This window comes from Schistocerca cancellata, chromosome 4, assembly GCF_023864275.1.
Source record: "Schistocerca cancellata isolate TAMUIC-IGC-003103 chromosome 4, iqSchCanc2.1, whole genome shotgun sequence".
Classification (NCBI taxonomy): Eukaryota; Metazoa; Arthropoda; class Insecta; order Orthoptera; family Acrididae; genus Schistocerca; species Schistocerca cancellata.
Window position 1 is genome coordinate 149,394,400 of NC_064629.1, and position 23,409 is coordinate 149,417,808.

Below are 23,409 nucleotides of genomic sequence, written 5' to 3' on the forward strand. Positions count from 1 at the left end.
TTAGAACTACTTAAACCTAACTAACCTAAGGACATCACACAGCACCCAGTCATCACGAGGCTCTTGGTTGTCGTGCCGCATTGCGCCGACAGTCAGATTGGTATTCCACCATTGTCCTGGGCGCCTCCAGACACGTCGTCATTGGTCATCGAGACTCAGTTGGAAGCGGCACTCATCACTGAAGACAATTCTATTTCAGTCAATGAAATTCAAGGCAGAAAACATGTCTAGAGACGCGCCTGAGAACGGTGGGATAGTAACGTGACAGTCGTCCTCCATACAACCCGAATCAAGTAGTGATTATCTGGACTGCCATTTCTTCACATCTACCGATTTCCGTCCCATCGTGAGCGTTCTTTTTTTTTTGTCTTAGTATGTATGTTACGCTAAAAAGCGCAGAAATCTAGACATAAGGGCCAGTAAAGTCAAAACAAGACAGATGAAGAAAGTGAGTAGACAGTTTATTATTTCAAAAGTAATCTCCACAACTGTTAATACATTTATCGCACTCTGACACAAGACGGTCAGTGCCTTCATGTTAAAGTTTTGCGGTTGCCTACGAAATCATGATTGTACCCAGTCGTGCACCTGTTCTTCCGAAGTAAATCGATGGCCATGAATGCCTTTCTTCTGTGGCCGAGCGGTTCTAGGCGCTTCAGTCCGGAACCGTGCCACTGCTACGGTCGCAGATTCGAATCCTGCCTCGGGCATGGATGTCCGTGATGTCCTTAGGTTAGTTAGGTTTAAGTAGTTCTAAGTTCCAGGGACTGATGACCTCAGATGACCTCAGAAGTCCCATAGAGCCCAGAGCCATTTGAAACTTTTTTTTTTTCTAAACTTTCTGTCAATAAATCAGAGAGGATTTAGAAAGTATCGCTTGTGTAAGACACAGCTCGCCCTTTCTTCAGACGACGTCCTCTAAGCCATGAATGGAAGCAACAAGCAGATTTCGTATTCCCAGATTTCCAGAAAACGCTCGACACTGTATCACACTGCAGACAGATAACAACTGTCTGGGCATTCAGAATGGACTCTCAAATAGGAGAATGTTTCGATAATTTTTGAGTTATAGAACCCAGTGCGTTGTCCTGGACGGCGAGTGTGCATCAGAAAGGATCGTTATGATCTTCATATACATACAAGTATGCTGGTGGCCACTAAACTGTAACACCAGGAAGGATAGTAAATCACGAAATTCTACTTATTGTGCGTATAGTGTATATCACGAAGAACATGGTGCTGAATTTTGAGGCGATCTCCCTCTACATATATACTCCACAAGCCACCTTGCGGTGTGTGACGAAGGTTACTTTGTGCACGATTGTCACTTCCCCCTTTTCTTTTTCCAGCCGTGTAGGGTTCGCGGGAAGAACGTTTGTTCGTAAACCTTCGTGTGGACTTGAATCTCTCTAATTTTATCTGCATGGCCTTTTCACGAGATATGCATAGGAGGAAGCAATTTACTGGTTGGCTTTTCTTGGAATGTATACACTTGGAATTTTAAAAATAGATCATACCATAATGTAGAGCGCCTCTTTTGCAGTGGCTGTCGCTGGAGTTCACTTAGCATCTCCGTGATGCTTTCGCACTTACGAAATGAACTTGTAACGGAACGTGCTACTCTTCTTTGGATCTTTTCTATTTCTTCTACCGATCCTATCTGAAGAGCAATATTCAAGTATTAGTCGAACGAGTGCTCTGTACGCTACTTCCTTTGTTGATGGACTATATTTCCTGAGGAAGTTTCCCATGAATGTCAGTGTTGCATCTGCCTTACCGTTGTTTAATTTTGTGTGGTCATCCCACTTTAAATCACTCAGTACGTATACTCCTAGATATTTGAAGGAAGTAGCTGCTTCCAATGATTGTTTTGCAGTCGTGTAGTCATACAGTAAAGGCTCTTTCTCTCTATGAATTCCAATGCACTACACTTGTTTATGTTGAGTGTCAACAGCCAATCCCTCCACCAAGCGTCAACCCTCTGCAGGCTTTCTTGCACTCTGCTACAATTTTATAGCGTTAAAGTAATAGTCCTATGACACTCCGCTGTTGGGACACGCTCGAAGCTACGTTTACGTCTGAAGACCTCTCTCCGTTTAGAATGACATGCTGTGTTCTGCTTGCTAGAAACTCTTCAGTCCAGTCGCGCCGTGGGTCTGATATTCCGTGCGTTCGCGTTTTGTTCATTAGGCAGCAATGCGGAACTGTACTGAACGCCTTCCGGAAGTCAGAGAACACTGCATCTTCCTGGACGGCGGTACATCCTGCTTTCTGGGCCTCGTGGACGAACAGAGCGAGCTGAGTTTCACACGATCGTTGTTTTCGGAACCCACGTTCATTCCTACAAAGCAGACTTTCAGTCTCCAGGAATATCATAATACGCGAGCATAAAACATGTTCCAAAATTCTACAACAGAGCGACAACAGCGATATACCGTTATAGTTTTTTGCGTCTGTCCGACGACCCTTCTTGCAAAGAGGAATGGCCTGCGCTTTTTTTCCAATCATTAAGAACTCTTCGCTCCTCTAGAGAGGAGCTGCTAGAAGAGAGGCAAGTTCTTTTGTGTACTCTGTGTAGAATGGAACTGGTGTCCCGTCGGCCCCAGAGGCCTTTTGCTCTGTTGTGGGATTTCGGTTGCTTTTCTATCCTTCGGTCACTTATTTCGAAATCTGTCATTTCGTCGTTCGTACGACGATTTCAAGAAGGAACTACAGTGCGATCTTCCTCTTTGAGACAGTTTTGGGAGTATACAGCTTGGGAATTCTGTATACAGAATTGTCCCCCTCTGGCTGCAGTCATGGTTCAGCCCGGCTGGGAATCGATTCGAACTGACCTTTGATGACAGATACTTTACGTCATTCTACGCTGCTTCAGCTCTGTGCCGGAGTTAATCAATGTTAGTGGCTGACGACTGGTATTGTGCCTGTCTCGTGGCAACTCACGACCGAATGTTTTCAAACGGATGAAAGATCTGGAGAACGTGCTGCCTAGGGTAACAGTCGAACATCCTTTGTATTGAAGCAGGTCATAACAGTAGGGCAACATTGGGGTCTTGTTTTACCATGTGGAAAAATAATGCACAGACACCTCGAAGATAAGGCACAGTCACCTGCCTAAACACTTCAGAGAAGTAGCACCTGTTGTCAAAATTACCGGCAATGCGAACCAGAGATGACCGTGCTTTGCACCCGATAGCACACTTTACTATGACTCCAGGTAATGGGTCCCTCTGAGAATGACAGATGCAGTCCGAAAACTTTCGATCTCCTCGGAGCCTCCACAAACTGACACGTCAATCTTGATATTGTACAGCAGTACCAAGCGTAGCGAAACATTAATGAGAACCTTTAGAGAACTAATATTTGATACTGGCTGCAAGGCGCGTCTACTGTGTGACACCTATGTCTCGTATAAGGGATGTAAGGACAAGATAAGTTATTTTAAGGGTCGTACAGAGACGGATGGGCAATAACCTTTCCTTCCTTCCATTTATGAGTGGGACAGGAAAGACAATGAAATATAACATACATTATCTAAATTTAATACCAATAATCTGTAGCCCATTCTCTCAAACACATATGCCTAAAGCTTCAAGCGTAACTTTTTCACAATTTAGGAGATATAACGCAATAAATGGATAGGTGAAAAGTGCTACAATTTATAAGTAGATGCTCTAAATTGTGCCACTGGTATTATAAATTGTACCACTAAATTTTTTTCTACTAAGGCAAGAAACACAGAAATTTGTTGAGTATGACCAATATTTATTTAACTTGTAAGCCAGTAACAAACGAATTTGGAACCTTAACACTTAATTAGAATTATAAAACTACCGTAGGCTACTGTAGACTATCTTAAGTAAGTGTAGGCTAGGTAGTTTTCCTAGTAGCATTGGCCAGTTAAGATCAGAACTGCGTTACCTGTGCGTTAAATGTGGTGCATACCTATTGGGCGTTACTTCATTGCGATCGCTTTGTTGCGTATTCGATCAATGTCTTACGAGATTCCTCTAGAAATGTGAAGCGGTGAACCATCCAGAACTAAGTGAGGGTATATACTATGTGATCAAAACCATCCGAACATCTCCAAAAGCATACGTTTTTCATATTAAGTGTATTGTGCTGGCACATACTGCCAGGTACTCCATATCCGCGACCTCTGTAGTCATTAGACATTGTAAGAGAGCAGAATAGGGCGCTCTGCAGAATTCACAGACTTTGAATTTGGTTAGGTGATTGCATGTAACTTGTGTCATACGTCTGTACGCGAGATTTCCACACTCCTAAACATCATTAGGTCCACTGTTTCCGATGTGATAGTGAAGCGGAAACGTGAAGGGACACGTACAGCACAAAAGCGTACAGGCCACCCTCATCTGTTGACTCACAGAGACCGCCGACAGTTGAAGAGGTTCGTAATGTGTAATAGGAAGACATCTACACAGACCATCACACAGGAATTCCAAACTGCATCAGGATCCACTGCAAGTACTATGACAGTTATGCAGGAGGTGAGAAAACTTGGTTTTCATAGTCGAGTGGCTGCTCATAAGCCACACATCACGCCAGTAAATGTCAAACGACGCCTCGCTGGTGTGAGGAGCGTAAACATTAGACGATTAAACACTGGACAAACGTTGAGTGGAGCGACGAATCACGGTACAAAATGTGGCGATTCGATGTCAGGGTGTGGGTATGGCGAATGCCCGGTGAACGTCATCTGCCAGCGTGTGTAGTGCCAACAATAAAATTCTGAGGGTGGTGTTATGGTGTGTTCGTGTTTTTCACGGAGGGGGCTTGGAGCCCTTGTTGTTTTGCGTGGTACTATCACAGCACAGGCCTACATTCATGTTTTAAGCACCTTCTTGCTTCCCACTGTTGAAGATCAATTCGAGGAAGACGATTGCATCTTTCAACACGATCGAGCACTTGTTCATAATGCCAGTCCATAACATCCCTGTTGTGGACCGGCCTGCACAGAGTCCTCACCTAAATCCCATAGAACACCTTTGGGATGTTTTGGAACGCAGACTTCGTGTCAGGCCTCACCGACCGACATCGATACCTCTCCTCAATGCAGCAGTCCATGAAGAATGGGTTGCCATTCTCCAAGAAACTTTTCAGCACCTGATTGGGCGTATGCCTGCGAGAGTGGAAGCTGTCATCAAGGCCAAGGGTGGCTCAACACCGTACTGAATTCCAGCATTACCGATGGAGGGCGCCACGAACTTGTTCGGATACTTTTGATCATATAGTGCATAAAGGCCTGTGTAATCTACAGAACATTTTTGTTGTACAGTGTTGTCCTCCTGTCTGTTACTTAAAAATATACGTTATTTATAGCAAAATTTATCAGTGTTTAATTCTGGTATCATATGGAAATTGTCGATTTGTTACGCGAAACAGAGGCATGTTGTATATATATATTCATCATACAGCGCAAGAAGACGCAAACTCTTGAAAAAAGGTAAATGTAAAAAAAAAGTGAAACGAAAACATATCAGTTATCGCCTCAATACTTCTTTGAGCTTATATAAAATATGTTTCTGTTACTCGTAAACAGCTTTCAGACTTATCAATAATAACAGGAAACTTTTGTCTTTGATCATGATGAAGAACGTTTTATTGAGTACAAAATAACAATAATTATACAGATTTTTTTTTATATTTGTGCATGTAAACTGTACTTGTACCAAAAGTAATTGCTTTGGTTACATAAAAGCGTAGAATTTACGCAACCAACTAATTTTTATTACTTATAAAATGCAATTTATATTTTGCAAAGATTTAAAATACGCAATGTACACACAAACAAAAAATAAAGAGAAGTAGTCGACTCCCAGTTTCTCTCATTAAAAATGAATTATGTTTCTTTCCCTATCAACAGTACCGGCAATCCTACCATTTACTAGATCATTTATGTACTGTATCAAAACTACCAAACTGTAGTTTTGGTAGAGCGCAACTCAATACACGACCATCATCCAAAATCTTATGCTACTTTTGGACTTACACTGAATAATTTCAGCATTAGCTACGCACTTTTTCCTCGCACTTACTTTCACACATCGGGTATGGTGCCATACATAGCATTTGAGGAACTAAATTTCTTTTTCCTGATCAATTTCGCAGAACCAACTGTAAGACGTATTAACACTTTTGCTTCCAACCAGTTTTAGTTTTATTAGACCTACTTTCGTTTTTCTCAGATTCTTTGTCAAGGAAGAGCCTCCTGGAAGGACTACCGATGAGCTCGACAGCAGGTGATATTGCTCTGCCTCTTACTCTCTGTTTCAAGAATTGGAGTAGGGGAGATATCTTGTGGGCCTTCCAACACTCCTACTACAGACCTGTTTCGTGGGAGTTCAAGGATTCAGGGACGCTTAAATTCCATTAGTTTGTCTTGATTTACCTGGGAATTCTTGAACTGCCTGTTCACTCAGTTATTCTTCTTCATTTCTAGCTTCTGTTTATGGGTTGAATTTAGTCGCCACGAGGTCCGAATCTCGGAAAAACGTGGATCCGATGGCCAGATTACAGTTCTGGTGAAGTTACTGATAGAATTTTGAACGGTCGTAGCCCTGCCATATAACTCTCCTAACATCTGAGAAATCCTTGGCTGACTAATATTGCTGTCAGGATTTGTGCGAAGCCATTTGTCAGCTGCGTGGTTGTAATAATCTGTGGTTGAAATAGGCTGCAAGTGGCTTAAAAATGCAATGTCTAGCGTCTGTCGTCTATGAGTGGTGTGTGGAGGCCAGCAACACATGATTGCACCATTTTCTTTAGCTTAATTTATAGCGGGCAACACATATTGCAGTACAGTTGTTATATCAATTATTAGATCAAATCGACTGTTAAGGGGTGTAGGACGTCAAACGGGCCAACTTGGAGCAGGAGAGGCACCACAGTACATTACAATTTCCACTGTCTATACTTTCACAAATAAATTTATAAAACTTTGTCAGTATGACCAGGAAGGATTCAGAATTCACACTCTTAGCAGTGGTAGTTCGAAAACATAACGAAATAATTTTTTTTACATGTGAAATTTCATCATTTTTTTCACTTACTAATATCAGCATTTGTTGCTATAGATACACTTTTCTTCATAAGTAAGAGAGATTCTTCGATGAATTTTGCACAGCATACAAACCATACTTAAAGGTGTATGAAACTCTAGAAGTTTCCAAATCTATTAAAAACTGTGGTAAAAATTGTAATTAACTACAAAATTTTTGTTTTTTCTAAACATTAAGTTTAAAATACAACAGCTCATTAGTTTTTCATAAATTAAATAAATTCTAGAGTTTCATACACCTATAGGTATGGTATGTATGCTGTGCAAATTCATCGAAGAATCTCTCTAACTTATGAAGAAAAGTGTACCTATAGTAACAAATGCAGCCATTAGTAAGTGAAAAAATTATGAAATTTCGCACGTAAAAAAAATAATTTTGTTGCGTTTTCGAACTTCCACTGCAATGGGTGTGAATCCTGAATCCTTCCTGGTGATGCTGACAAAGTTTTATGAATTTATTTGTATAAGTATAGACACTGGAAATGAAAATGTTCAGTGATGCCTCTCCTGCTCCAAGTCGGCCCGTTTGACGCCCTACCCCCCTTTACACAAATATAGTGAACATTATTTTAAAATGTACCATTACAATCTATAAGAAAAATGGTGGTATAATTCATAGGACGCAGACATACTTTTTAAACTTTATTTTGCTGCATAGAGGTAAGGCTGATTTCTAAATGTATTTACGCTGTATTATCGCTGAATAAGTATTGTTATATGCTATATAATTTATAAATAGACTTTACGTATTTGTAAGAGTACGGATGCTTAGCTTCACAAACGAACATTTACCGTCTCAGAGCACAAAATATACTTGAACCACTCCACGCCAAAGTAATCAACTGTCTGTCGAATTGTTCACGTACAACAGCAGAATACAACCTAATACATTTTCTGTACAACATGCGGCATCGCCATGCACATAGTATGCTAGATATGTTAGTGCTATATTTTAAAGGCGATACAATTTATAACAATTTACCCTACCCTCCGGCATGCTCTTATAACGAATTGTGGTTTATGTGTGAAGATGTATATGTAGACTGTTAAAAAGATACAACTGTCTAACGGTAGAAACAACTCCTGGCTCGACTATTAAAGCACATCATGCTTCAGCTAAGAGATACTCTCGTAACATTTTCGTTTGTTTCATACCCGAGTTCGATTTTTTAGATTTGGATGTAAATGGGTTAGTTTGTAACTATAGTGGACTGGCAATTATATGTTGCTTACAGCGAATACCATGCTGATGGCTTTCTCTCTGCTAGTATTTTTGTGTTCATTTCTCGTCAACCTTAAAAATGTGGTTTTTATAGAATGTGTGCCATTCATTTAAATTTAAGTAACAGTATTATTTTTCCACTTTAAGGTGAAAGTTGTGCTATTCGCCTCTCATTGTTTATTGTCTGAAGTAACATCACTAATATAGGATGATAAGTGCAAGGGAACGCCCGTCAATAGGGAAAAATTTCACTTAGTGCCCAAACACAATACAAATAATAAATTGTTGGAACAAATTGGATGGGTTAAATAACCATAGGCAAACTTATGCAGTGGTATGAAGGAGGACGGATGCGTAAATTAATTTGTAGAGAATGCGAATCTAAGATTTTCACTTGTTAGAAGAATTCTGGAAGAATATACTGTATCACATCTTCAATGGAAACCGTACGCAAGATCCTCTGAGATCCACTCATGAGTATATTCAAATGTCAAGTGTCCAAAAGTTGAGGTGAAGAAACAGGTCAAAGGAATTCTGAACATTAAGTGAAAGAAAGACGAAGTTCTTCTCAGGGAATTCTGTCAAGCGAATATAGAGCATTAGTATTTCAAACCAACCTTAGAAAAATTCTTCTGTCTACTTTGTAAACATGTTTCACGTAAGATGCATACGCAAGTGCAACAGGAAATGGAGCTATGAAGTAATGGTGCGATTGATCCTCCGTACTACAAATCATCAGCCTTTTTTCATCCAGTGTATATATGGGTTCCTTCTAGACTCATCTACATGTCTCAGTCACGAGCTTAAAACGTTCAGTACTTTCCCGTTCTTGTTTCCTGTAGTCAATTGAAATGAATCATTGTCTAAAATGAATCGTTGTCTAGATCGTTTCTATCTAGAAGACGCCTACGAAGAATTTTCCTACTGCATTCTCCCTCTGTTCGTCTAACTATATACCTAGTCCATTAACATTTCCATTTTGTAACAGAATTTTCCTACTGCATTTTCCCTCTGTTCGTCTAACTATATGCCTAGTCCATTAACATTTCCATTTTGTAACAGACACTATGGTAGCATCAACTTTAGACCTCTTTGTCTTCTGGCCCCATACAGCCTCTTACAATTTCCTTTCCATACTATTTGGGAGACTCTTAATTTTTTTTTTAATTTTGTGTATTTGAAGTCCACAGATCATTGTCAAATGCTGAAACTACATTAAACACAGGTTCTAAAGATTCAGCTTTAAGCACAACGGTAATCAGCTTAACCTCATACGATCTCCAAAATGAACTCCAAATTTTTTCTGTCTACTGCCTATTTTTTTCACTGCCCATTAGATCGTTCTTTTCAGTTTCTCTGCGTATGCGAATGTTGTTGCTCTATTACAGGAAAGTGTAAGATACCTCATACGTAGGGAAGTCAATACATTCAAGACTGTGTAGAATTTCGAAGGTTTTAGTTGAGCTTTCTACACCTTCAGCTGCAAACCGTTTCGTGTGATCTATTTCACTGGTTGAACACAGTCCACTCGAATTAAGTGTTGTTGTGCGGGAAATATTTTAATATTACGTTTTCTCAAAACGAAAAACGAATAGGTCGTCATTGTTTATCCTTACAGAATTCTGCTCAGATTATGGTCATAGCATACTAATAATGCAAACAGATGCGTTATTTATAATTAAACTACTGGCCATTAAAATTTCTACACCAAGAAGAAATGCAGATGATAAACGGGTATTCATTGGACAAATATATTATACTACAACTGACATGTGATTACATTTTCACGCAATTTGGGTGCATAAATCTTGAGAAATCAGTACCCAGAACAACCACCTCTGGCCGTAATAACGGCCTTGATACGCCTGGGCATTGAGTCAAACAGAGCTTGGATGGCGTCAACAGGTACAGCTGCCCATGCAGCTTCAACACGATACCACAGTTCATCAAGCGTAGTGACTGGCGTATTGTGACGAGCCAGTTGCACGGCCACCATCGACCAGATGTTTTCAATTGGTGAGAGATCTGGAGAATGTTCTGGCCAGGGCAGCAGTCGAACATTTTCTGTATCCACAAAGGCCCATACAGGACCTGTAACATGCGGTCGTGCATTATCCTGCTGAAATGTGGGGTTTCGCAGGGATCGAATGAATGGTAGAGCAAGGGTCGTAACACATCTGAAATGTAACGTCCACTGTTCAAAGTGCCGTCATTGCGAACAAGAGGTGACCGAGACGTGTAACCAATGGCACCTAATACCATCACGCCGGGTGATACGCCAGTATGGCGATGACGAATACACGCTTCCAATGTGCGTTCACCGCGATATCGCCAAACACGTATGCGACCATCATGATGCTGTAAACAGAACGGATTCATCCGAAAAAAATGACGTTTTGCCATTCGTGCACCCAGGTTCGTTGTTGAGTACACCATCGCAGGCGCTCCTGTCTGTGATACAGCGTCAAGGGTAACCGCAGCCATGGTCACCTAGCTGATAGTCTATGCTGCTGCAAACGTCGTCGAACTATTCGTGCAAATGGTTGTTGTCTTGCAAACGTCCTCATCTGTTGACTCAGGGATCGAGACGTGGTTGCACGATCCGTTACAGCTATGCGGATAAGATGCCTGCCATCTCGACTGCTAGTGATACGAGGCCGTTGGGATCCAGCACAGCGTTCCGTATTACCCTCCTGAACACACCGATTCCATATTCTGCTAACAGTCATTGGATCTCGACCAACGCGAGCAGCAGTGTCGCGGTACGATAAATCGCAATCGCGATAAGCTACAACCCGAGTTTTATCAAAGTCGGAAACGTGATGGAACGCATTTCTGCTCCTTACACGAGGCATCACAACAACGTTTCACCAGGCAACGCCGGTCAACTGCTGTTTGTGTATGAGAAATCGGTTGGAAACTTTCCTCATGTCAGCACCTTATGTGAATGCTCTGAAAAGCTAATCATTTGCATATCACAGCAAATTCTTCCTGTCGGTTAAATTTCGCGTCTGTTCCACGTCAGCTTCGTGGTGTAGCAATTTTTATGGCCAGTAGTGTACTTACAACACACGGAAAAATGTAAATGCACTAGATAATCATCTTAGTGGAACAAATAAGAAAACTACGTAATTAATTCATTACTTACTGACTTGATACCTAGTGACATAAAAGATGGAAAAGTACCTATTCAGAAATTGTCATTCAATGCCCACGTTACTGCAGCAAGTATAACTTTATTAGTTAGGGAAAAAAGAAAGGGAGATTAATGTTTAATGTCCCGTCGACGCCAATATTAAATACGGAGCACAAGCTCGCCAAGACAAGGATAAGGAAAGAAATGTTGCATAATGTTATAATATGACATCTTCCTTATATTTTTACGAAATTTGCTGCAAATAGTATATTACTTTCTGTGTTCGTCTAGATGGAGTGATGTCCATAAAACATCTTGGAACGTAATATCTGTTATTTACTGTGTTGTTAATACAGGTTTTGTATTTACCTCGTACAGAAAAGTCGTGTTACTTTTTGGCAGTTGTCAAATGACAGATAATGCATCAATGGAACGATCTATCATTTGACAACTGTCAAAGAGTAACACGAAATTTCTGTAGAGGCTAAATACATGACTCATATTAACAACGCAGTAAATAAAAGAAATTACCTTCCAAGATGTTTCATGGACCTCACTCCATCTAGACGAATACCTGAAAATGGCTGCCGAAACAAGATTCTCCTGAACCCATGTTAAAACAACAAGAAATAAACTATTTGCAGCTAGTTTTGTAAAAGTGTAAACAAGGGAAAACAAAATGTGGGCGGCCGGAAGGGAGCATTGAAACCTGCACCACCCGCATGCTAGTTCAGTGGTAGTAAGGAGAATATCAGGTGTCCCTGCCCAGGAGCATTTTCTCTAGTGTTTCGGCATGTTCTTACAATTTAAGCTTTTGCTACATGTAGACAGTCATCTCATTAAGTATCATGTGCGACGCCAGGTGTCAACGGAAAAGACCAGTGTGTAGAGAAGAAAACTTTCTTCCGGAATTTTAGGTGCTCATCCCAAAGAGTGGTCCCAAATTAGACTAAGACTACATTCAATTTAAGTGCTTATATCTGTATACGTCTACCTCGCCCAGGTTGCCGCTTCACGCGTGTCGGCCTACGCTGCGCCGTCTTGCTACCGCCGAGCTACAGTACAACTCAAGACACTGATGGAACGCAGGTTATTCTCCGTGCTTTGTAGCCCCTATTAATACATATCGTTCAACCGAATACAGTACTACACTAACATGGCACCGTTCTATCGCAAGGGTACATGAACTTCCACTTTTCTGAAATTTATTTTGTAATGTGAAACATGCGATGAGCATTACTTATTTGGGTTGACCCCATCCACACACTGAAAAACCCAAATTTCAAATCTATAGTACTAGACGACTGACGAGGGAAAGTCCCAATCGCAACGCTCTCAGATTCAATGGTAAAATGACCCATTGGATAACCCGTCAAAAACTGAACACAGATCAGGCACGAAAATCGGAAGAAGGTGTACTGAACTGTGAAGAAAGAAGCAAAATAGAAACAGCGAACGCTTCAAGCTCAAAATGTACAACATCGAGCGCACTGTAATAATCGCGGCGTCATGGTTGTATGGTCATAGTGCTGGACTCAAATCTCCCTCGTGCTCATTCTTTTTTTCACAAAATTATGAACTTTCCGTCCGGTCATCGATGTGTCTGTTTTCCTTCTGTAGTCTCGCCAATCATCATGCTATACATTGATTATAGAATATGAGTCATGTGGTAAGAATATATTACCGTCATAATTAAATGTGATGGATAGTGAGAGCAGGCGATATGCTGCATAGACCTCTCACAGAAATGAAAACAACAAATAAACGGATGTGAACTATGTTACAACAAAGGAATTGAAGAGTCAAAACTTCCAAAACGGAATTCAAGAGCCATAACATGGGATACTTGTGGAGAACAAACAGGAGGTACATACCTCTGGAGGTCTCTTCCTTACACCTCGCTGTTGCAGACGGTCGTTACACCACAACACAGACACAGGTTTAAAGACAGCGAATAGACACATCAATGACCGGACGGACAGTTCATAATTTAGTAAAAAAAAAGAAAAGAAAAAATTTCCCCCTTCGCAGTGCAACACCGTAACCACACAATTAAGACGACGTGGTTATTTAAATTTGCTCGATGTTGCACACCTTGAGTTTGGACCGTTACCTGTTCGATTTTGCTTGTTTTTTTCACAGTCCAGTACACCTTCCTCCTGTTTTCATGCTTGATCTGTGTTCAGTTTTTGACGGGCTTTCCACTGGTCCATCTTACCAGTAAATCTGAGGGGAATGCGATGGGGAGTTTCCTAGTAAACCAGTGCACGGTAACCCGATTCCATGCGCAGATTGCCTGTCTAACGGCTTCCAGGGGAACAAAAATTTAGTTTTCAATATTTCATACATTTATTGTCCAAATCTGAAAGTTTAAAATGTTGTCATCATCTACTCATTAAGAGGTATAAGTAAGACGAGTTTTAGTGTTAGAAAGTGTGTATGCAGGATGATTCTGCAATGATATTACAATCTTTCGGCGGTGGTGGAGAGGGTAAATGTATCAATTTTAGTTAAGGGACCCTGGTCCGGAAACGAGTAAATCGAAAGTTATAAGCGAAAATTGTTCTGTCACAGTGGAATACGAGTTCATGTACCTGTACTGTCGTTGCTAAGATTATAGCACAGGAAATTTTCAGAGGTGGTAGCATGGACCAATACGAGAAAAAACTGTCTCGTAAACATGGACTCTAAAATGCATACCTTAAGGGCTATGAGGACTTGCTTATTTTCGATACTACGAAAAATATCTCTTCCACTACAAGCTCTTTGGTTTCCATATTTTTGGAGGTGGTAGTATGGACCAAAAGAAGGAAAAAATGACCAGGAAACGAGGGCTCTAAAATGCATACCTTAAGCGTTATGAGCACTTGTTCATCTCCGCTACTGTGGAACACATCTCTTCTACTGAACAAGTGTTCATAGCTCTTAAGGTATACATTTTACAGACCGTGTTTACTAGACATTTTTGTCTTGTTTTGGTCCATACTACCATCTCTGAAAGTTGTCCATCCTACAATTTTAGCAACAACAGTGCCGGTACATGTGTTCCGCTGTCAGAGGTATCAGAACGAGTTTCGCTTGTAACTTTCGACTCTGTTGTTTCTGGGCCTGGGTTCCCACTATTTGAAAATGAGAGAACTTAGCGCCTTCCAACAAACACTGCATATAATTTCAAACTTACGAAATATATTCTCGCTGACGTCCCGCACAAAATAATGAAAGGAAAAAGTTTATCGCTCACCACTTTTTCGTTGTTGGAGTAGTAAATCTTCAACATCAGCCACGACTTTTTAACTTACTACTTCTTTACTACGAGCTGCATTCGCAACACATTTGGCAGACAGTATCCATATACATTATGTGATCAAAAGCATCTTGACACCTGGTTGAAAATGACTTACAAGTTCGTGGAGCCATCCATCGGTGATGCTGGAATTCAATATGGTGTTGGCCCACCCTTAGCCTTGATGACTACTTCCACTCTCGCAGGCATACGTTCAGTCAGGTGCTGCAAGGTTTCTTGGGGAATGGCAGCCCATTCTTCACGGAGGGCTGCACTGAGGAGAGGTGTCTATGTGGGTCGGTGAGGCCTGGCACGAAGTAGGCGTTCCAAAACATCCCAAAGGTATTCTGTAGGATTCAGGTCAGGACTCTATGCAGGCCAGTCCATTACAGGGATGTTACTGTCGTGTAACCACTCCGCCACAGACCATGCATTACGAACAGGTGCTCCATTGCGTTGAAAGATGCAGTCGCCATCCCCGCATTGCTCTTCAACAGTGGGAAGCAAGAAGGTGCTTAAAAATCAGTGTAGGCCTGTGTTGTGGTAGTATCACGCAAAACAACAAGGAGTGCAAGACCCCTCCATGTAAAACATGACCACACGATAACACCACCGCCTCCGAATTTTACTTCTGACACTACACACGCTGCAGAGAGCAAATTCACTGGGCATTCCCCATACTCACGCCCTGCCATCGGATCCCCATATTGTGTACCGTGATTCGTCACTCCACACAACGTTTTTCCACTGTTCAATCGTCCAATGTTTACGCTCCTTACACCAAGCGAAGCGTCGTTTGGCATTTACTGGCGTGATGTGTGGCTTATGAGCAGCCGCTCGACCATGAAAACCAAGTTTCCTCACGTCCCGCGTAACTGTCAAAGTACTTGCCGTGGATCCTGATGCAGTTTGGAGTTCCTGTGTGATAGTTTGGATATATGTCTGCCTATTACACGTTACGAACCTCTTCAACTGTCGGCGGTCTCTGTCAGTCAACAGACGAAGTCGGCCTGTACGCTTTTGTGCTGTACGTGCCCCTTTTCATTTCCACTTCGCTATCTCATCGGAAACAGTGTACATGGGATGTTTAGGAGTGTGGAAATCTCGCGTACAGACGTATGACACAAGTGACACCCAATCACCTGACCACGTTCGAAGTCCGTGAGTTCCGCAGAGCGTCCCATTCTGCTCTCTCACGATGTTGATGACTACTGAGGTCGCTGTTATGGAGTACCTGGCAGCAGGTGGCAGCACAATGCAACTAATATGAAAAACTTATATTTTTGCGGATGTCCGGATACTTTTGATCACATAGTGTATGTCACAGAATGGAGCTGCAAAATTATAATAATATGCGACACGTAGTTCAGAATATACGACTCCATAAACACTGAGATGCGTGAATATCCAGCTTTTGCTTAAAATGGAGAGCAAATTAGCCACGATTTACTCCGCCAGCGTTTCATAATGACAGCCCTTAGCGACTTCCGACAAATTTCAAACCTTTTCTTCACATTTTCTCGGTTACATGATTGACATCCGGTGTAGCAAACCAAGGTATATGTATTGAGAGTTTTTTCTTTTTCTGTCTCAGGGAACGCAGACGATGGAACCATGAACGTTGCCACCAGAGATGCAGACAACTCTGACAGCGAGGACCGTCAGTCGGTGGCAAATTACGTCGTTTTTCTTGACAACTGTTTGTGTTCCTGGTGAGTTTTTGCCCATTTCTGTGACATCTTATTTGACTGCATAAGTTCCAGAAGAATGAATGTAATTTCTGTGCTAGCGTATGTGAAATGTTTTTGATGCGTCCCATCACAATTTCCTCTATGCATCACCATGATCTCTGGGTTGTGTCTTTGACCCAAGATTGCTGGGTCCCAGGTTTTTCCCAGTCACTGCTTATATTTGAATAAAAATGTGACCGAAGACTCCCGGCATAAACAGTCGCACTCATTCTACCAAAAAAACGTTTTCAAAGAGAGGGCAGGAATTACGGGACAACTTCTAGCACTTGGGGTGGGAAATGCCCCTAAAGGCGGAAGAATCAGCCACGATCAACGGCATGGGGTGCAGATGCCAATGGAAACCACTGCATTAAAGACACATAACGCGTAGCCACAGAAAATGTGACAAGTAGTTGCAGAAAATGTCAGATGATAATGAAATACGCAGCTTGTAGAGATCGTTGTGAGCGTGGCATGCAGGAGCCCAGCAGCGGAATGTGCTATCTGCCTGCCACAATTATGAGCTCAACACACAAACAACGTCGAAACTAGTGTCAGCCTTCTATTCCCTTAACCCAGGAAATTGCGAATCATAGTAATTCAATAAGTTCTGTGACCTCAAAACTGCACTGAATGAAAATAAGAGCAGTTCTCATTAGTTCATTGTCATACAAATTAATCACATATCCAGCCACAAATATATAGTTCCATGCAGGGGCACCTGATTTACAGTGGAACGCAGTCACAGTAAGAGCGCAACTCTGCTATGCAAAAAAAAAGGGTAATCTTTATAATTTAGCGAGTGTCACCTGAAATGAAATGTTGGGCAATAAAAAGGGGGGAAGGGGAAACAAATCAATTCTTTTAAACACTGGATTTATTTTCTCCAAATTGCTTCACAATTAAAATGAATATTTATACGCGATTGAGACGAAAATGCTTGCTAATTTGAACTTCAACGAAATAGCAGTAAAATCTGAAAAATCTAACAAATTATACACTACTAGCCATTAAAATTGCTACACCACGAAGATGACGTGCTACAGACGCGAAATTTAACCGACAGGAAGAAGATGCTGTGATATGAAAATGATTAGCTTTTCAGAGCATTCACACAAGGTTGGCGCCGGTGGCGACACCTACAACGTGCTGACATGAAGAAAGTTTCCAACCGATTTCTGATACACAAGCAGCAGTTTACAGGCGTTGCCTGGTGAAACGTTGTTGTGATGCCTCGTGTAAGGAGCAGAAATGCGTACCATCACGTTTCCGACTTTGACAAAGGTCACCTCTTATTCGCATTGACGGCACTTTGAACAGTGGACATTACATTTCAGATGTGTTACGATCCGTGACTCTACCATTCATTCGATTCCTGCGAAATCCTACATTTCAGCAGGCTAATGCACGACCGCGTGTTGCAGGTCCTGTACGGGCCTTTCTGAATACAGAAGATGTTCGACTGCTGCCCTGGCCAGCACATTCTTCACATCTCTCACCAACTGAAAACGTCTGGTCAATGGTGACCGAGCAACTGGCTCGTCACAATACACCAGTCATTACTCTTGATGAACTGTGCTATCGTGTTGAAGCTGCATGGGCTGCTGTACCTATACACGCCATCCAAGCTCTGTTTGACTCAATGGCCAGGTGTATCAAGGCCGTTATTACGGCCAGAGGTGGTTGTTCTGGGTACCGATTTCTCAGGATCTATGCACCCAAATTGCGTGAAAATGTAATCACATATCAGTTCTAGTATAATGTATTTGTACAATGAATCATCTGCATTTCTTCTTGGTGTAGCAACTTTAATGGCCAGTAGTGTATTTCAGAATGACATGCACGTTGATGTGCTCAAAAGTACAATAAATGATTGCTTGAGTGAAGCTCACTTGGGACACACTGTCTCTTGACAAATGGCGGAAACCTTTAAATGAACAGAAGATTGCTATGGAACCACGAATGGCTTTTCAAAATTTGTTCAGGTTCCAAACACAAGTTAAAATCGAATCCGAGATCCAAATAAGCAAATACAATGAAAAGTTGTGGAACTGCTCTCGCAATCTGTGATATGCTCAGAGCAAAAGTAGCAGTAGCGCCAAAATAGCGACACTTACTTGATCGATTCTGCAGCAGGCAGCGACCACGCACCTCTCTCTCTCTCGACGAGCCACCTCTGCCACGCGTCACCACACAGGCTCCTCTACTTCTTCTCGTTTCTCTCCACTCGCAGAAAAACACTGCTCGGAAGAGAAGATTCATACTTTCACTACAGTGACGATCACTACCGCTTACAGTATGTCCATCAACTGGCCAGAGGCTGGTACACTGTATATGCTGTGTTGCCACTCATTGGTAGTAGGTATTCTAGGGGCATTCGGACCCAAAATGTGTCACCGATGACGTCATCAATGAGTCGTAGGCTTTTCCCATCCCCCTGCCCCTTTTGACAAAGGCCAATTGCCTTATGTATAAAATAACAAAAAATTCAAATTTTGGTGTGAAATTAAAAAATGGCAGTAAATTCAAAAAGTAGACCACCTGCATTAGTCTGTTTTGTACGGAAACAGGGTCGCTGTCCTAAGTATAAATTGGCTGGAAATATAAAATTACGCATTGTCATGCTGGCTGGCCTGGAATGTCGACCCTGACTCTGTGATGTCACAATCCAACTCAGACCCGTTGGGCTATTTATACCAGCATAAGATTCTGGTATACTGTCCGAGGCTGGAATACTGGCTCTGGCTCTATGATGACATAATCCAAATCGGTGGGAAATTCAAAATGGTACATTGTCATGCTGCCTAACCTGGAATTCTGGGACGGGCTCTATGGCACCACAATGCATTTCAGACCTGAAAGGGAAGCAGGGGCTGGGAAGGGAGTGAGACAAGGTTGTAGCCTCTCCCCGATGTTATTCAATCTCTATATTGAGCAAGCAGTGAAGGAAACAAAAGAAAAATTCGGAGTAGGTATTAAAATCCGTGGAGAAGAAATAAAAACTTTGAGGTTCGCCGATGACATTGTAATTCTGTCAGAGACAGCAAAGGACTTGGAAGAGCAGTTGAATGGAATGGATAGTGTCTTGAAAGGAGGATATAAGATGAACATCAACAAAAGCAAAACAAGGATAATGGAATGTAGTCGAATTAAATCGGGTGATGCTGAGGTAATTAGATTAGGAAATGAGACACTTAAAGTAGTAAAGAAGTTTTGCTATTTGGGGAGCAAAATAACTGATGATGGCCGAAGCAGAGAGGATATAAAATGTAGACTGGCAATGGCAAGGAAAGCGTTTCTGAAGAAGAGAAATTTGTTAACATCGAGTATAGATTTAAGTGTCAAGAAGTCGTTTCTGAAACTATTTGTATGGAGTGTAGCCATGTATGGAAGTGAAACATGGACGATAAATAGTTTAGGCAAGAAGAGAATAGAAGTTTTCGAAATGTGGTGCTACAGAAGAATGCTGAAGATTAGATGAGTAGATCACATAACTAATGAGGAGGCATTGAATAGAATTGGAGAGATGAGAAATTTGTGGCACAACTTGACTAGAAGAAGGGATCGGTTGGTAGGGCATATTCTGAGGCATCAAGGGATCACCAATTTAGAATTGGAAGGCAGCAATGAAGGGAAAAAACGTAGAGAGAGACCAAGAGATGAATACACTAAACAGATTCAGAGGGGTGTAGGTTGCAGTAGGTACTGGGAGATGAAGTTTGCACAGGATAGAGTAGCATGGAGAGCTGCATCAAATCTGTCTCAGGACTGAAGACCACAACAACAACTGCGTGGAATTCTGGCATACTGTCCAAGACTTGAGACACTGGCCCAGTCCTACTATAACATAAACCTTTAAGAAAATGTCATCCTAAATTTAACTTTGGAATGCCATACAGAATAGGCCTGTCTGTTGATCTGCTTGACATCTATTCCAATCTGCTATTCACACAGCAATCTTTGGTCGCTGCGACTCGTAACTCGAAGTTTGGCTCTCTCCACTTGCAACTTTATTCCCGCCTCCACCATCTGTAAGTGTATGCACTGCTTGGAAATTTGTGGTAAGTTCCTATGGGAAAAAACTGCTGTGGTCATGGGTTCCTACGCGTACCTACTAATTATTCTAACTTAAACTAACTTACGCTAAGGACAACACGCACCCATGCCCGAGGGAGGACTCGAACCTCCGACGGGGAGAGCCGCGCGAACCGGGGCAAGGCAACACCGACTCAAAGGAAGGCCTCGGCGCTTGTTCGTGACGTCACGTCAGCTAGGCACGGCGAACGCCAGGTCTGTTGCAGGCATACTCATAATGATGGTGTCTCCCTCTCTGACACAGGAAAATGTGAAACTATTGGCGGTAGTTGACCAACACACATTGTTCTGAGAGATTTCTGCTATCGATTAATTGTGCAATTCATTACACTTCTTAACAAATAGTGTACTCCTGAACTTAAATTTCCACCTGTTTTAAGGATTGACATACAAAAACAACTTCATGGCCCAGCAGCAACAGAATTCGTGCTTCCTTACCTCATTTGTAAATCTGAGGAAGTACGTTTATACTGGGTTGCTTTTACAAGAAACTGTGAACATATCGGTGCTCTTCTTTAGGTATCTTGGTTGACTATGAGGCGAGGAGCACTGAATGTTAATGAAATATCTTGCGATTGTACACGTTGGGAGAGTGGGTGGGGGACAGAAGAAGAGGCAAATGAGAGATACTTGTTTTACCAAATAAATTTTTTTTTATCTTATAAAGTTTCTCCTTTCAGTTGCAAGAGGGGAATATTTATCTTTTCTAACGTGCATGTTTAAAAAAGTTTAAGCTCAGCAGTATTTTCGATGTATGAAGCTATTTTGTTTCCTGTTTAGAATTCCTTTCGTTGAAAACGACTGTAATCTAATGACTGGCAACAGTTGGACATTTACACATGTAAATTAGTTCACATTTCCAGTGACGGTGTCAAACGAAAATAAATAAATAAATAAAAGAAACGAGTTAATTGTAAGGTGGTTTGGGTAAGTTTCGATAGCAAAATGGATCAAGTAAATATAGTTACTTGAATGCAAAATTTCCGAAGCTTGCAGTGGGGCAAAGTATCTTCTCATATTGATCTACGTTTGTTTCGACAGGATTCAGTAATACATAACTATGATCTTCATTTGTAGGTTTACGATAGTAAGAAAATCTTTCATCTAAATAAAACTGCAGAATCCAAAACAATACCAGCATTTTGTCGAAAAATAAGAGATTTATAGTGATAAGCACGCCCAGGCGTTTCTGCCTGCAACAGACCTGGCGTTCGCCGTGTCTAGCTGACGTGACGTCACCAGCAAACGCCGAGGCCTTCCTTTGACTCGGTGTTGGGCAAGTTGCCTAGACAGCGCGGTTACCCTGCGCGGCCGGCATCGCGTTACACTGAGCTGGGCCACTTTCCCCATGTCCACTGGTGCTATGCTTAAACAACCTTCACACCGACTCTGACATTACAGTTTAAACAATTCACTCCTCCACAGCAGCTACCATAAGTTCAAAATGTTAGGAAAATCCACTTACCCCAGTTTAAAATTATAAGAAGTCTGCTGACTGTTAAACTATAGAACACTCGTTCTAAGTTTAAAACTTATTACCCCACTGATACGGGCTGTGAGGTTGTCAATATCGCGTTTAGTACGCATGGGAGAGGTATCCACATACTTCTGCATAAAAAAAGGAAAGAAAACACCACGCAGAGTAGGATATCTTCCGCGCGCATCAGGAAAATTTTGCGGCGCTGTACCGCCATCAGTCAGCTGATGTGCCAGGCAGCGCTGGGCACCTCTACTACCTCCACCAGAGACCACGCACCGCTGTGTAACACTCCAAGGATGTCTTCAAACCGTTGACAAACCCTGGCACCAAATGCTGCAGGGCGTACGATGCACCGCTACTGACTCACCAGCTTTCACCTACAAGTATAGAGCAGCAGGAGGCACGTCATACTGTGAGGAATGCAACAGAAGCATGTCTCGTCTACGTGGTCCTGCAGACTGCTTGCTCGGGCCTCGCATGACGTCACACGGTTCCACGAAAGCAACAAACCACGGAGTGCCCGTTTTCTCCTACACGGGACGGGTCTAGACCATCTGCCATCCCGCCTTAAAGTTTGAGTTTGATATGAAGTGATATGAAGATGGCATCTATCCTTTCGGACATGTCCGAAAGAACAGATGCCAGAATTAAATTACAATTAAATGTCGGCCATGGTGGCCGAGCGGTTCTAGGCGCTACAGTCTGGAACCGCCCGACCGCTACGGTCGCAGGTTCGAATCCTGCCTCGGGCATGGATGTGTGTGACGTCCTTAGGTTAGTTAGGTTTAAGTAGTTCTAAGTTCTAGGGGACTGATGACCTCAGAAGTTAAGTCCCATAGTGCTCAGAGCCATTTGAACCATTCTTTTACAATTAAATCAATACCATTAGCTGCTGACGGGCGTTGATATACCGGGTGATCAAAAAGTCAGTATAAATTTGAAAACTTAATAAACCACGGAATAATGAAGATAGAGAGGTAAAAATTGACACACATGCTTGGAATGACATGGGGTTTTATTAGAACTAAAAAAACCACCCCATATTGCTAGACGCGTGAAAGATCTCTTGAGCGGGTCGTTTGGTGATGATCGTGTGCTCAGTCGTCACTTTCGTCATGCTTGGCCTCTCAGGTCCCCAGGCCTCAGTCCGTGCGATTATTGGCTTCGGGGTTACCTGTAGTCGCAAGTGTATCGTGATCGACCGACATCTCTAGGGATGCTGGAAGACAACATCCGACGCCAATGCCTCACCATAACTGGCTCTGAGCACTACGGGACTCAACTGCTGAGGTCATTAGTCCCTAGAACTTAGAACTAGTTAAACCTAACTAACCTAAGGACATCACAAACATCCATGCCCGATGCAGGATTCGAACCTGCGA

At 42.1% G+C, this 23,409-nt stretch overlaps 1 protein-coding gene across 3 annotated transcripts in view; it reads left to right on the top strand.

The window, feature by feature from the left end:
* The window catches only part of LOC126184792 (uncharacterized), a 137,328-nt gene that overhangs the window by 83,238 nt on the left and 30,681 nt on the right, over positions 1-23,409 (top strand). For all 3 annotated transcript variants that reach the window (XR_007536878.1, XR_007536879.1, XM_049927371.1), the window contains one exon: positions 16,317-16,434. Coding sequence is in view for 1 of the 3 variants with exons in the window: in XM_049927371.1 (XP_049783328.1) it covers positions 16,317-16,434 (118 nt within the window). In the remaining 2 variants the exon portion in view is untranslated. The remainder of the gene's footprint in view (positions 1-16,316; positions 16,435-23,409) is intronic.